The sequence below is a fragment of the Azolla caroliniana genome, unplaced genomic scaffold, assembly GCF_043228905.1.
Source record: "Azolla caroliniana isolate FFs.n. ecotype wild unplaced genomic scaffold, voAzoCaro1.0.p SCAF_2, whole genome shotgun sequence".
Classification (NCBI taxonomy): Eukaryota; Viridiplantae; Streptophyta; class Polypodiopsida; order Salviniales; family Salviniaceae; genus Azolla; species Azolla caroliniana.
The window spans coordinates 5,580,985-5,596,497 of record NW_028230437.1 but is presented as its reverse complement, the minus strand read 5'-3'; the positions used below and the strand labels follow the sequence as shown (position 1 = coordinate 5,596,497).

The 15,513-nt window shown below is 37.4% G+C and overlaps 3 protein-coding genes across 3 annotated transcripts; all 3 read right to left on the bottom strand.

Moving 5' to 3' along the window:
• Window positions 1-926: 926 nt before the first annotated feature.
• LOC147867215 (uncharacterized) lies at window positions 927-4,374 on the bottom strand. Its single transcript, XM_087315004.1, has one exon. It carries the CDS (start codon window positions 4,357-4,359, stop codon window positions 1,120-1,122), a length of 3,240 nt encoding a protein of 1,079 aa, XP_087171130.1. The 5' UTR covers window positions 4,360-4,374; the 3' UTR covers window positions 927-1,119.
• A 2,438-nt stretch (window positions 4,375-6,812) lies between these two features.
• LOC147867214 (uncharacterized) lies at window positions 6,813-8,351 on the bottom strand. The gene is made up of 2 exons (XM_087315003.1): window positions 8,084-8,351; window positions 6,813-7,402 (listed from the first exon to the last, which is right to left on the bottom strand). The coding sequence occupies exons 1-2, from the start codon at window positions 8,262-8,264 to the stop codon at window positions 7,209-7,211; spliced, it is 375 nt and encodes a 124-aa protein (XP_087171129.1). The 5' UTR covers window positions 8,265-8,351; the 3' UTR covers window positions 6,813-7,208.
• Window positions 8,352-11,275: 2,924 nt separating this feature from the next.
• On the bottom strand, window positions 11,276-14,614 carry LOC147867213 (3'-5'-exoribonuclease family protein). Its single transcript, XM_087315000.1, has 8 exons — window positions 14,390-14,614; window positions 14,115-14,164; window positions 13,631-13,700; window positions 13,251-13,356; window positions 12,884-12,950; window positions 12,723-12,798; window positions 11,808-12,100; window positions 11,276-11,571 (listed from the first exon to the last, which is right to left on the bottom strand). Exons 1-8 carry the CDS (start codon window positions 14,547-14,549, stop codon window positions 11,473-11,475), a joined length of 921 nt encoding a protein of 306 aa, XP_087171126.1. The 5' UTR covers window positions 14,550-14,614; the 3' UTR covers window positions 11,276-11,472.
• Window positions 14,615-15,513: the final 899 nt, after the last annotated feature.

The window sequence follows — 15,513 nt, the reverse complement described above, 5'->3', positions numbered from 1 at the left end:
AACAGAAGAATATGTTGCCAATAAGTAATGAGGTAGAGGACATCATTTCCAATTAAGGTGGTTTGCTTCTCAAACTAGTGCAACAAATATCTTGGCCCTTGCATTCTCACAATATAATTGAATGTTCTCATTAACGAAAGATGATAAGGACCACCTAAATGACAAAGATTTTATGAAACAAGATGACATAAAAAACCAAAGATAAATGATGATTAAAAGGTTCAACGATGGGAAGGGGACTTCAATTGATCCAATAATGTCATGATTCAACACAACTACTAAATGCTCACATTAGTATGGTATTAATTTGACGTGTTACCACAATTTTTTGACAATATACTAACCTATTCCATGGAATTCAATTGTAACATTACAACCATTTTAGGATAAAAGTACCTACTAGGAAGTTGTTGTGGTTCTCGTGGCGAAAGAAACATTTAGCACCATATATGTCAACCAACACAAATTAATCTTTGTTAATCTACAAGCTAATATCCATTTTGTATGTTTATTGTAAATGCACGAAGAAATTGCAGATTGTTAAGACATCTTTCTGAAACGTCTTGGATCTTTAGTGTAGGTTGGAGATGTACACCTCACTTTCTGTTTACTTGATTTATTATATGCTTTAGATTTAAGTGTTTTCAAGACCAACATAATCCCTTCAACACTACATCTAAAATGTTATGCTGGAAATATACATACCATTAGATACATGTATCACTGTACCAATACACATTCTATAGCAAGAGTTTAGCCAATAACTAACCCCCCTAAATCTCAAGCTTCCACAAGAACTGACACAATATTTGTTTGAACTCGCACGACATGTATAGACAGCTATCAAAACATTGAAATATAGATAGCTATTTGAAAATTGGAGTGATATTGTAAACATTGAAATATACATAGCACAAAACAACATCTTGGAATAAAAGATTAGAGCAGGGATAGATATATACCACAGGTTTGGAGGTGAATTTACATGGTCAAGATGAGAAACAGCCATAGGATTCTTAGCCACTATGGTGAGTCAATACACAAGATGACCAAAATCAAAGAGAAAGAGGACATATGCACATGATAAGCTCTCTTAAGAAAGATCCTAATAGCCTCTCTTCAATCTCTGTGCTTAACTACAATGTGGCTATCGAAACTTGCAATTCTAGGAAGCAAATACACTTGAGCCTTTATAGTGCTATACTGGAGATGAAACCCCGGGTTAACCAAGAGCTGAACTTCAGGTAGAAATAATGTATCATCATGGTCAGGATCAACAACTTCCATAATCACACCATGAAATCGCGTCCTCTCTTTCACTTCATACAAACTGATAACCCCATGTGAGGATTGGGCTAATAGGTGTGATTTCCATACATGCTTCATAGCCTCTAAGAATGTCTCCAAGAGATAGTATCTCCAACTTATTAGCCATGGCATATTCTTCTCCATTAGCAGAAGCTTCCAATTACAAAACCTATGGAACCATGCATCATAATGCTCATTCGAAGGGCCAATAGCGTCAATCGAAGCTGTCATGGAAATTCTTTTAAACTCATTCAGCAGAATTGATTGATCCACATTCCTATTTGTGCCACTATAAGATGACTCATCAAACTCTTGAAATATCAGTTTATTGATTAAAGCTTGTGCTCCGTACTTCATATGATGAGGATGTGCGAAGATGATAGCAGGTTTGCCAGCAACTTGGAAAAGCTGGTTATATTCATTATTAGAAGCCTCCATTACAGACATGGATAGCAACCTAAGGAAAGCTCTTGCTGTTCTTATTGCCTCATGGAAGAGAGATTCAGAATCCATGCTTTCTTTTCCTTCTTGAGTTGATAAAGATTTCTCTATTCCTGAATCCAAAGCTTCAGTATTGGAGCCTTTGACCTTCTTATGTTTCTTCTCCTTTGAGTTTTTTGTGCAATTCAATACCTGGCTTTCTGCCGAAAAATATTTGCTCTCCGCACTCTCCCTTAAACCAGATGAAGACTGATTCACTGCTTGTTCCTTTAATCTCTCCTCCCCTGTTCGTCCTTTGGCCTCCGCATGGTTATCACAGTAATTTTGGAGAATTGCACTTAATTCAGATGTGTCAGTACTACCACAGGAACTGCAATCCGCGGAAACATTAAGTAGTTCAGACGAGTATGTCATGCTTACACTAGCACCAAAGTCTATATCATGTTCATAAAATTCCTCAGGGCATGTATCAAACGCTGGTTTTTCCTGATGCGTAGACTCTTCTGAATGGCCAATAGTGGGAGAAATAAAAGGGTGACATGTGGTTTTTCGCAATGAATATTCCTGATGTCTTCTTTCCCAAGGAAATATAGGGTTTCTGTTAGTCCTCCATCCGAACTCTACAAACCCTGTAGGCTCATCTGCTTGCTCAATACTCCTATTGAGCTCATTAGCTGCACTACTTTTCTCTCCGGTTTCTACAAATTTGGTGAATTCATCTTCCTGCTCAAAGTTTCCACTTATACTGAGTTCATTCATTGCAAGTCCAAATGATTCTCTCTGGATATGTGATTCTTTCTTATCCATTTGCTTTAAATCTGTAGACACATCGTGCAAATCATCTGCACTTTGACTGAGCCCATTATCTCTCCAGAAATATGCTTCTTTAAGGTCGAGTTTCTTCACATCTGTAGATAAGTTGTGAGCATATTGCACACTTTGATTGATCTCTTTAACTCTCCGGAAATGTAATTCTTTGACGTCCATTTTCTTCACATCTGTAGATAAATTGTGAACATTTTGCACACTTAGATTTCCCTCAATAGCTGCAAATTCTGATGAGCGTCTCTGGATATGTGATTCTTTAAGATCCATTTGCTTAGCTAAGTTGTGAACATATTGCACACTTCTATTGTGCTCATTAGGGCCACATTCCAATTGAGCTATCTGGGTATGCAATTCTTTGATATCCACTTGCTTCAAATCCAGGGACAAGTTGTTAACATTTTGAGCACTTTGATTCAGCTCATTATTGACTGCTCTTCGAACATGTGATTCTTTGCTATCGATTTGCTTCCCTCGGTTATGAACACCTTGAATACTTCTACTAACCTCACTAACCCTCATTCTTGATGAGACTTTCTGGAAATGTGATTCTTTGAGATCCATTTGCTTAGCTATGTTGTGAACATCTAACACACTTTTACTATGCTCATTAGCCCGAAGACAGAATGATGATGGTGACTTTTGCTTCGATGGTGTCATTGATCTATGCACATCCCCTTCCCAGTACCCATGATTATATGAGAGAGGAGAGCTAGACCCATCTTGCACATACTCTCTTGAGCCACAACCATCTTGCACATTTTCTTTTGCAGTCCAATCTCTCAAATGACCATCATTATAGCAGGGATTTTCCATGTCTTCCTTACCAGTTTGATCACTAAGATGACTAACATTATACATCAGATTTTCCATATCTTCTTTTCCAGTCGGCATTCTTGAATGATCATTATTGTAGAGGGAGATTTCCACATCTCCTTTTCTAGTCTGATTTCTCTGATAGCCATCATTGTAGAGGGAAGTTTCATACTCTTCTTTTCTATTCTGGTTTCGCCAATGGTCATCATTATAGAGGGAACGTTCTATAACTCCTTTTCTAGTCTGATCACTTGGATGATCATCATTGTCGAGGGGAGAAGAATGGAATCTATTATCAACATCTTCTTCTCTACTCTTCTGTCTCAGATGGCTACCAATAGAAGGCGGAGGAGAACCATAGGCGAAATCATTATACAATGTACGATTGTATGAGGGAGGAGATCCGTAGGCAAACTTACTTGAATTATAAATCTCAGTTGCAGAAGCTTTATCCCGATGTATCTGGTGATGATAAGGATGCTTGGCCGACATAGTAGTGGTATAAGATGAAGAAACTTCTTCTTTACATTGATGACGTGAAGATTCTGAATGGTGATGAAGGAATGGAGCTTCTTCTGCTGTGTTGGAAACAGAAGGTTGGGAAACAGTAGGAAACGGGAAAGACAATCGTTTCGATTTGCGATCAGGAATGACCAAAGCTTGGGCCTGGTCATGATTTGAGGGAGGAGCAGGAGGTACACGACAAACTAAACTCACAGTTGTAGAGGTATGTACCTTCTTCTTCGCATCCGATCTGTTAGGAACCAAGCCAGAAAGGGTGATTCTACGGTTTCGAGCAATACGTACAGGTGTGGCGTCCGTCTTGGCGCGGGGGGGCTGAGCTTTTCTGCGTGGGGGCAAGTCGCTGGGGGATGGAGAGAAGACGGGGAAATCGACATAGCTGCGAGCGCCATCGGCCTCAGAGACGTCTCTGCAGGGAGGATTGGTGGGCTGCTGCTTCTTCGCCATAGCTATTAGCTGCCGCCAAAACAAAACGCTTTGAATGGAATCGAGCCAGAGAAGAAAGGCTGCGTGACAGGCGTTTTGGTTAATTCCCCAGATGCCCCTCCCAACTATTTCCTTATTTCCCGAAATGCCCCTCCCTCTTTTCCGTTAATTTCCACACATACCCCTCCAACCTTTCCTTATTTCACTAATGCCCCTCCAGCCTTCCCTTCTTTCCCAAAATGCTCCCCCCCCCCCTCCTCACAGTTGTGCATACATGCACAAATGTACCATGCATGCATGCACTACATAAAATCCGTATTGCATCCCTGGGGGGGGGGGGGGGGGACTACATCTGCACCCGCATCCACATGTATGCATGCATGTATGACACAGATCGGCATGGCATCAAGGGCTCCATCCACAAACACATCCACATGTATGCATGTATGCGACACACATGCACACACAACGTATGATGATGCATTTCTCGAATGGAAAAGCGTCGGATGATGCTCCCATGTCAAGGGTATATATACTCAGCATCATCATAATCATCATCATCCAGATTATCTTTGGTTTGAACTGGAATGCATGCATTCAAACAATGCATGGCTTTTGTCCCTGTAGATTAAACTTCTACTTTCTTCAACACATGATTGTTCCCATCGAGTCATTAAGAAACTAAATGGTAGGTGAGTTTATGAGACAAGTCGTCGTTCATGGTGTTCCTTCATCGCATATTTTGTCTCTCTCATACTTCAAGGTTTACGTATCAATTAAAAATAGGAAGTTTTGTTGAATCAATATGCAAACAAAAGCTAGCGCTCATCCAAATGCTAAGGCATTGTCAGCATCCCTTCCTATAAACAATGTATTGTCGGATATACATTTTCACCAAGCTCTACAAGACATTGTTGTTTTTAATCATTGACAATCTTGTTTGATAGACAAGTAGTCAATCATCCTAATTGTTTGTCTTATACATTCCTTCATGGGCTATATGCCTCCCATTCTAGACAAAAAAAATGGTACATTATTATGAGACCGATTTTATAGGAGAATTTTCATGGATGTAGCGGTATAAATGAGAAACCAATTATCCTAGAACTTGAGACTGGGTGTTTATTTGGTGGTATCAAATATTGCAGAGATTTGTATTTAACTTTTGTCTTTTGCTTAGGTAGGGGTAATTGGTGTGGTTAAGCATCCTTAATATATTATTTCTTTAATCCTTGTCACTTATTAATCATCGTTAGTATGTGATCATCATCTTTGGCACAAGAGTTGTGTCTAATGATCTTTCTCTCTTTTGATAGTTTTATTTTCCAAAACCATTTGACATGATCCTCTTCCCAATCAAAGGAGTGGAAAACCTCTATATTCTTTCATACTTTCTCCTTTCATTTTAGTTACTAAAAGTCCTTAGATATTTGGCAATCCTTAACTAGTCATGATGATCCACAAGTTTACATTTTTAAGGTTCCGTTTATTAATGGGATTACCCACGCAAAATAGCCCAACAATTGAGAATGGTCGCACAATCCTAATTGAATCAATAAAGTACTTTAACCTATTGATTCTTATGACATCTAGAAAGTCTCCACATTCTTTGTACCTCGTTGGAATATGTAGCTCACACTCACCTATGCAAACTCCACCTAACTGCATTTATTGCAAAAGGACGACTCTTTCCCTTACAATAAAGGAGGTAGTAGTGCACAAGAGCACAAATATGAGTTCTTAGTGGATCGAGAATTTAGCTATGGTTAAAGGAGGTTGTAGAAGTGTTGCAAAAGGAGACAGAAATAAACTAAACAAATAAAACTCCTTGGAACCTCCTAAGTACCCAAATATTTCCATTCCTTGGAACCTAATGGCAAAGTCATAGAAAGTAGCATTACTCAATCTGTACTCGGACTTTATTCATGATTGATCGAGGGTAGGATGGTTATTAATAAACTTTTGTTGTTGATTAATGATAAACAACACACAAAACTCCTAATTATCCTTATTGATTATTACTCCTTGGCACCAATTACAAGCCCCATCCCAATACACAAAGGTCAGCTCAACCAATCTGTTTATGGCATGAAAAGCCTACCCACATTATCTAAAATTTCCATGGTCAGCTTCATCTGGTACATCTGGTTAACAATCATTAGTGTATTAGGCTGCCTTATTAAATAGGACCAATCACCCATATACCATGTATGCTTGCACAATTGGAAATTACTTACACATGCTTGGTTGTAGGTTAATCACATTGAAATTACGACTAAACACATGATTAAATCAGTTCAGAAAATCATACATCCTGGGGTATAAGTGCAAACTTTGAGATCTTTGTCCTGAATTAGGACCCAATATCCATATATGGAGATACCAACAGAAGATTATATTAATGGAGCTACAATTATATCATGTAAAGTTACTTGAGACAATCAACGAACATTAACATTTCCAACAGGAGAGAACAAAGAAGAAGATATGTCTTCCCATAAAAAGCAAAAGCTAGACTTACAATTGGAATTCATTCACACAACCTAAACTCATACAAACAGGGGAAACAGAAACCACCACAAAAAATGCTCCTCAACGAAATGATGCAAATCTGTAAATTTGGGGCTCAAATTTTCTACCAGAATCAAAAGTAGAGCACAGTTTCAACAGACAAAATTGCTTCATAAAGATGTGAAGCAAATCCTGGAGGGAAAAAAGAGCCTTAGGGGCATTCGGGTAATACAAAGGAAAGACTCGTGGATATTTTGGAGTTTTTCCCCATACCCTATCAACGACTTCTATGCAGGAATAATGCTTCGCAAGAAATGAAGCGAATCCATCATCTGATGAAGAGCATCGAATCCATTTATTTAGACTCTGCTCTCCCAAACACATGTAGGGGCTCCACTCACTCTCTCAATTATCTCTTTCACCTGGATTGGGGGTTGCATTCCCATTCTATGGGCTCTCTCCCATCTTTCCAATCTTTTCAATCCGAGGCAAGGGCCATAATGCATGTCCATATCAAATTGTCTAAGCGTTTCTTCAAGGTCATCGTATTGATCTGTATAAGACATCACCATGTCCATCAGGAAAAAAACAAACCTCCAGGAAAACTTTCTTCGCCATTTCATATGTTTTGGACGAAGAAATCATCAGGGAAAACATTTTCATTCTCTTTTTTTACTTCAAAGAAGAAATACTCAGGGAAAAGTTAGGGTTCCGAGAAACTACTTTGCTCCAAAATAGAGATTACAGAAATGAAAAAAATGAAAAAAAACAAATCGTTTCAGATAGGAAAAGTTAGGGTTTAACTCTATGAAGTCATGCGTCAGACAAGATAAGAGAGAATAGTTCCACTTCGTTTCTTAGTTGCAGAAGAAAGCAAGCATCAGACACGGGGGGGGGGGGGGGGGGGAAGCTCCCTTCTTTCTTACAAAGAAGAGAAGGCAGAGAAAAATTATCAGGAGAAGTTAGGGTTTACAGAGTAGGAAGTATCAAAGAAGATGAGAACTGTTCGAGTTTTTGTTCGTTACAAAAGACGACTGAAAAAAAAAAAATCTGAAAAATTAGGGTTCGAAAGGAAACAATAAGAATCGAGCTACACAAAAAAAAAACAGAAAGGGGAAAAAGTTTCCAGAGGTTACAGTTGGAAGAAGGAGAAACAAAACAAACATCAGGAAACTTTAGGATTTCAAGAAGCAAAAAAAGAATACAGAAAAACTTAGGGTTTCAAGAGACTTACCATTAAGGTCGATCCTAGGATCAGAGAAAGGAGCAACATTCTGCAGTTTGGGGGCATTTAAGGTGGCAATGGTCTTTTTTCCATTGAGAATCGACGAGGGAGCTTTTGCATGGACTTCGCTCTGCTTCTTTTTCTTCTGAGAGAAGTGATCTGACACAAGGCTCGACCTCTTGGTAGCCATAGCTAAAAAGAATTCTTCACAAACTGTCTCTCGCTCTTCCTCTGCGTCTCACACACTCTTCTTTGTCTGTCTCTCTGTTGTGTTTCCCAAATGGGCAATTCTCTCTATCTTAAATAAGCAGCTCCTATTCTATTTAGTATCCGAAGGCATCAAAGAACAAAGTGGTCGGGACTCGGTTCCATCGATTGTAATCCAAGGATCATTCGATCGAGATGGTATTTGAGGTTCAAATGATGGTATCTGAGGTAATCAAAGAATAAAGTGGCCATTTGATCAATGGCATCTAAGGTAATCAAAGATCAAAGCGGTCGTTTGATCAATGGTATCCAAGGTAATCAAAGACCAGATTGATCGTTCAATGGCATCTAAGGTAATCAAAGATCAAAGTGGTCATTTGATCAATGGTATCCAAGGTAATCAAAGATCAAAGTGATCGTTTGATCAATGGTATCCAAGGTAATCAAAGACCAGATTGATCATTCAATGGCATCTAAGGTAATCAAAGATCAAAGTGGTCGTTTGATCAATGGTATCCAAGGTAATCAAAGACCAGATTGATTGTTCAATGGATGGTATTGAGGTTTGAATAATGGAATCTGAGGTAAATCAAAGACCCTATTGATCGTTGGGATTTGAGGTAATCAAAGGCTAGAGTGATCAATCGATCAATTGATCATTTGGATTTGAGGAAATCAAAGACTAGAGTGATGAATTGGTTGATGGATTGTTGGCGAGAGTAATGCTACCAAAACCCAGATCGAGTTCTTACACACACCCTTTCATCACTATATAATACTCCAAATTCAAGGGCACTTCCCACCTCAAACACATGACTCCCATGATTGTCACTCTTTTCTTCCACAATTGTATACTTTTTGTTGAATGAACTTGGTCATTCAAATGACTTTTATTCCCATGGGGCAATTGTGGTAGAAAGTACGAAATCGTTGGAACTATGATTAATTGATTGGTTGATTAATTTCCACTATGAAGTCATGTACCAAACGCAATGGCTCGAGGCTTTCGAGGGACATATTAAGCTAGGATTGTTGTACTCAAGATCCATAAGAGAAACTTTGAGAGTGGATACATCAACATCATCAATCTAGGAAACAAGAAAGCATTATGTTATTCCTTGCTAACACAAGGCTTGTCATGTGATTAAACGGTGGTCTTCAAGTTTCCTTTTCATCCCAACCAAGAAGATGGGAAGACACCCCACACCTTCAACTGAATGAATTTAACACCACGCTTCCATTCCAACTAGTTCCAATGGGCAAGTCTCAAGCTCCTTTACAATGAGAACATTGAATTTTTGTGTTATGAAGGAATTAAAATAATTGAAGATTGCACTCTTGCAAGTACTATTTGAGGGGAGTGTGTTCTTATGTGTTTTGCGAACTAGAATGGCTAGCAAACTTGTGACGTTAATTTAGTGCACTTACATGTAGATAGTGCAATGTCCCACCAAGAGATTTTGATATTAGTGGTACCACCTCTTCGACAAAGCACTTGGGCAATTTCTATCCAAGTTTATCATCAAGATACACACACACACACACACACACATCATGAAATGTACTAAAATTTCCCTCCATTTTTCTTTGTTCCACATTTGAAGAGTAAGTATTAATGGATGCCCTAGTCAATCAATGGAATTTTATATCAATCATAGCAAAGGCATTGACACATGCTCAACTTGACCACTTTTGAGTTGATAGTGAATGCCCATGCTTTCAATTTCAAATGCATATGTTTATCAAGGATCTGATCAAAGAGCTACCCAACCATAACAACGTGATACACACAATGATGCCATACTTGACCTTATTCCAAAGTTTGTCTTTGTTATCATGATTCACAGGTCAGCCACATGGCCTTAGACAATCTACATTTACATTGCATGGTCTATAAGTACTAATACATGTGCCTATCCTAAAAATTATCCACAAACATAGTGCAAATATGTGATAAGCTAGATGTGAATTATAAAACTATTCTTGTTTAAAGTTTTTTGATCCAACTCGTATTATGTTTTAAATGCTATGTCAATGATTATTCAATTTTTTTGTTAATAAATGTGGAGTTTGATGTGCATGTGAAACACACAAGAAATTTTGATAGTTGCCCTCCCAATGAGTTGGCTTAACAAAAGAGAAAGAGGAACACAAATGATATTTTTATTAAAGAGAGACAAAAGAGAGAGAATTTGAAGTTACAAAACATAGTCTTCTGGCATATGACCGTTGTGGAAGTAATTATGAGATGAAAAGACTAAGAGATGTACCTTCATCACAAAACCCTCACTTAAAATATTGACATATCTAGAGCCTTAACTATTCTAAATCATTGTGCTATAGACTCTTCAAGTACTAAAGTAACTAAGGACTTCCTCATTACAAAATGAAGCAACCTCATGGGCAACATGATGAGACGAATAATAATAATGTGAACCTATTGAAAAGCTCATGTTGATAAATCAACTTGTAACTACTGATGTGTTTAGCATACAAATCATTTGTTTATTTCCCTTTGAATTTTACTCTTATTACTCTCTTTACAAGAGCTTGATACTGCATCATATCAACTCCGTGACCATTTTACAAGAGTGATACTACTCTCTTGACTATTTTAAGCTAAGTTGCCTAAAACACCCTTGTTAGCACCCTGACTTACGCAAGAGACTAACAAAGAGGCATGCTGAAGGTTAATGCCATGGCTATGTAATTGCCGGGTTGAATTTTTTGATCTTTTGTTAATGTGTCAACTACAAAATGATGCCTCAAATGGAAACAAATTGTGCATTTAAACTAACATTCCGCAATTTTTAAAAGATCAAGACTCATTAATATCGTAGACTAGCTTGAGATAGTAATGAATGAGCCCTTGGGTGTGGTGCTTTTTTCAACACATCCTGCTAACGTTTTCTTTGAAGCTCCAACAAGCAAAAATTGCTATGAATTTCAAGAAGATTCATTGCTTCAACAAACATTGGAAAAATGAAAAGAATGTTGAAAGTAAATATTTAAACACATTTGATTTCCTTGTGAGACAATACAAAGGATCCAATAAAAAAACTCTAGATGTCGAAGTCAGTAGAATCAAGGCCTGTGTGTCAAAACTGAGTTTCTAGACTCTGTTAATGCTATATAGTTATATCTTGTCTAAGCTACATATCTAAGATATATATAAATATGGAAATGAATTTTTAATCAGCTTCCATAGCAGTCTCAGAATCTGTTGAAAATGTTTCATCAAAGATCTTCTGGAGTTCTTTGATCCTGAATTTTGCCAAAGCAATGCAATCCTGTTCACAGTCATATGATGCTTATCAATATACTCGAGTACATATATAAAGCAATTATACCAGGTATCACACATCCAAGCACATAAAGCAATGTTTTTCAAATGTAAAAAGCATGTTCACAAGTAAATTGTTCATGATTTAAGCCAATACCTTCAAACAAGACAGCAAGCATATAAAGCAAGAATTTTCAAGTGTGAAAGGATTAAGGTACACAGATTAAAAGATACATATTTTACCTGAATAGTTGAAGTAGTTGCCAAAATTTCACCACCAGGTTTATAGAATGATATCAACTTGCCAGAGAAGTCGGACACAATAGTGAGAGTAGTGTTCAGTATAGACTCCTCTTCTGACGTTGGGTCTGGAAGTATATACTTGGAGTGAATGGCACATGTCAATGCCACTGGAATTCTTCCGAGTTTCAACTTCCTACCTTGCACGTTCTGTAGCTTCTGAGCACCTTCCCCATTGCTCATGTTGGGTAGAAATACTTTACCGTCCTCGCTAACAGCAATATCAGGAATTTTCACTGTGAAGAAAGAATCACCCAATCAATCTTCCTCCCACCCAGTTATGTGAATGACATTCAAGAACCAATGTTATTAATATCTCTTCATTGTATCTTGTGTCAACTTAAGCATAGGAATCTAATCCTAACATAACCATTTCGCCTGCAATTTTGAATATTTTGTACATGTATGTATGTGTATCTATGTATCTCAACTTAAAGAGTAGAATAAGTGTTTGATGGTGAACTTGAAAGAACAAACGTTCCAATAAAAAGGTAAAACCATTCACAATAGACGAAATGTTCCATTCACAATAAAAGACATTCACGTTCCATTCACAATAGACGAAAAATCAATTGTTATAAAAAGAGACACTTCGATTTCTGAAAAGAGCCCTTGACATTTTCCATTATGAATGCTTGCATGTAAGTCATCATCTGATTGCTGGGTATCCTAAAAATTATGCAACGAAGAATGTGACATTCCTATTCTGCCCTATAAATAGAAGACTACATTTACCATTAGTTCCTGAGAGAGATATCTACACGGATAACATAGAACAGCAGTGAAAACAAAGAAATATGAAATTATGTTTACACTAAATACCACACGATTGCATAAATATAGGACAAATTCACTGACGATGGCCTAAAGCTCCAATGGCAGCAAGTAAAGCCGCATCAAAGAGGGACCCATCAGCATCCAAACAATAGACGTCCTACATTAGAAACAAAAGAACATAATGCATATATTTCTTGCTTTGGTTAAATATTATAATCAGGTATTTGAAAAGTGACTTATACCAGATAAGCTGTCCATGCTGCTTTTCCCGCTGCAATGCTCAAGTCTCGCAAATCTATCATTGAAGAACTGTAAACCACAACTTTTAAGGATCAATTCAGTTAAAACCTCGAAACAATTCAGAAACCACAGTTATACCACAGTTATACCACAGTAACCAAATTGACCACAGGAAAACAGTATTAAGAAAATGGTATTTGTGCACAACATATCATTCTCATTTTACATTCTACATTCAAATATAAGCATATCAATCTTAAAATTTTCAAGCAAATGTGGTAAAAGTCTCAACCAATCATCGCAATGTGATCATTCCAGCTAATTCACCATAGACTTCCATAGAATGTAAACAAACTACCAGACAATGACCTGAAAAGTGCATTTTTTAACTGTTCCGTAATCACCGGTTCTAGCTCAGAATGTCTGCCAGGACGCACCAAGGGAGAGCACACTGGTGGCATCTGGAACTCAATAACTGCCGCACATATAGAAAGAAAATAATTTGAGCAATCATTTCATGTACTCAGTTTCCCTTTTGTATATCAAAAAAATTGAGAAAGCACACTTGAGCAATCAATTAATTTATTTTGCACATATTGTTAAGGCCAAATTCAATTCATGTCAGACTCATTCTGAAAGAAAATTTGTGTGTCCAATTCATGGGTATCAAACACATCATGAAAGAAATAATGTGCAATCAGATCATGTATTGGCTTCTCTTTTATATATGGTGTGGACAATAGGCTCACCTAATCGACCTTCATCGGGGGCATCGGCAGGACAAGACATAACTTCTAACTTAATGCCAGCAAGCATTGTCTGAGAAGAATCACAATAAAACCTGATGTGAATACATTACTTCCAACTTAATCCCAGAAACCATGGTCTGAGAAAGATCATAAAAGAAACTTATGTGAATGATTTATGTGAAATGCATCAGAAGATAAAGAGATATTGAAATGGAAATTTTGACAGCCAATGACAAAAATGAAGATGCAAATGATCATTGAAGAATGTATCCCAAGATAAATAGAAAATGCATGAAATTCAACGAAAAAAATGAAATGAAGATAACTACAGTGCAACAAAGTAGAAGTTGACAAAACAAAATGTAAATGATCTTGACATTCTAGAAAAAAGAGAGTAAAAGGTCCCAGGAAATGCATGAAAATAAATGTTTTTAGTTTGGTTCATTAATTTCAATAGAAATGTAACTGAGAAAAGCATACATACCGTGTTTCCAAGCTTCACCATTGCTGAACCATCTGTGTTAGGCAAAGCGCCTGAATGAAAAGAGAAGAAAAAACAAAGCCTTTTTTTTTTAATAAAAAGACCAGAAAAACGTAAAGATGTAGCAGAAAAGAAAGAGAAAGAGAAAGAGAAAGAGGAGAGAAGGAAATGAAATAGGCATGGAAAAACAGAAGAGAGCAGGAAAGAAGTAAAAACGTGACCAACGAAATTACGGAGAATGCAAGGAATTACATATTCCGAGAAGAAGAGGACATTACCGATGGAGATAGAAGTGGAGCGAGCTCGACCAAGTGGGCGACCATCGGGACGAACGCCATCGCTAAGGAACTGAAGAAGGAATTCGGAAGGATACAGACGTCTGAAAGCATCGAGGTCGACATTATCTGCTGTTTCGGCTTGCTGCTCCGACATCGCCATTAAACCTGCACACACGCAGAACTTCAAAGAAGAAGAAGAAGAAGAAGAAGAAGAGTGCGTGTATATATTATGTTTGAGGAAACTACAAAAATAGGCTTCCGATCATTTTGAGGAACCTGCTTGGTGAGATGGTCTCATTTATTTGCTCTGCTTTTTCTTCTTCTTCTTCTTCTTCTCGATGGGGCTATTTCTCGAGGAACCAGAATACACAAGTATTTCAATTGCCGATCAATTTGAGTACATCCGGAAAGAGATATTTCCGAAACGGGGTATGATTACCAAAGTGGAAGGGTTACGACTCTTGGAGAGATTAACATGGTCGAGCACGTCAATTGATGAAGGTGTTAAAGACAGATTCATTTGGTTTTAAGAAGTGATTCAGTAGATCATGTCAAAAGTTTGGATGGAGTATGATTAATAAGGAGGAGGATATGGTGAATTAAGAAGAGGTTAATGGAGGGTTAAAGTAGGATAAGTGGGCTACGAAGAGATTAATGGCACAGAGAGTCTAGGGTACAAGAGTGTTAGATTAGAGATAAATCAAATAAATAATAAGCTTTAATTACTGAGCACAAAAGTGTCAAGCAAATCATGAGTTGAGCCAAGGTGAATCAACATTATGGACCTAAGTAGGGGGTTGAAAGAATGTGATAAATGATTGTCATAAGTTTTATCACTTCTTAATCCATGACAACATTTTACCTTGATTAGGTACCTTAAACCATCATTCTCCTTATTCTTTTCAATAATTACATTATCATTAGTCTACGATTGTAATAGATTGAATGCATGACCTTTTGTGTCTACCAAATAACCTCATTAACTCAAGCTACAAACATCTAATCCAGACACATGGTTTTCTAGTCTCCTTCAAACAAACTTACATTCTTAATCCATGACAACATTTTACCTTGATTAGGTACCTTAAACCATTATATTCTCCTTAGTCTTTTCAATAATTACG

Bases quoted from the DNA above. Each gene is read 5' to 3' on its own strand.
- LOC147867213 (XM_087315000.1), bottom strand. From the start codon at position 14,549: ATGGCGATGTCGGAGCAGCAAGCCGAAACAGCAGATAATGTCGACCTC. The intron at 12,799-12,883 runs GTATAAGTCACT...TTTCTAATGTAG, and splicing joins CAGCATGGACAGCTTATCTG to GACGTCTATTGTTTGGATGC. The intron at 11,572-11,807 runs GTAAAATATGTA...GACTGTGAACAG, and splicing joins CAACTACTTCAACTATTCAG to GATTGCATTGCTTTGGCAAA.
- LOC147867215 (XM_087315004.1), bottom strand. From the start codon at position 4,359: ATGGCGAAGAAGCAGCAGCCCACCAATCCTCCCTGCAGAGACGTCTCT.
- LOC147867214 (XM_087315003.1), bottom strand. From the start codon at position 8,264: ATGGCTACCAAGAGGTCGAGCCTTGTGTCAGATCACTTCTCTCAGAAG. The intron at 7,403-8,083 runs GTAAGTCTCTTG...TGTCTTATACAG, and splicing joins TCCTAGGATCGACCTTAATG to ATCAATACGATGACCTTGAA.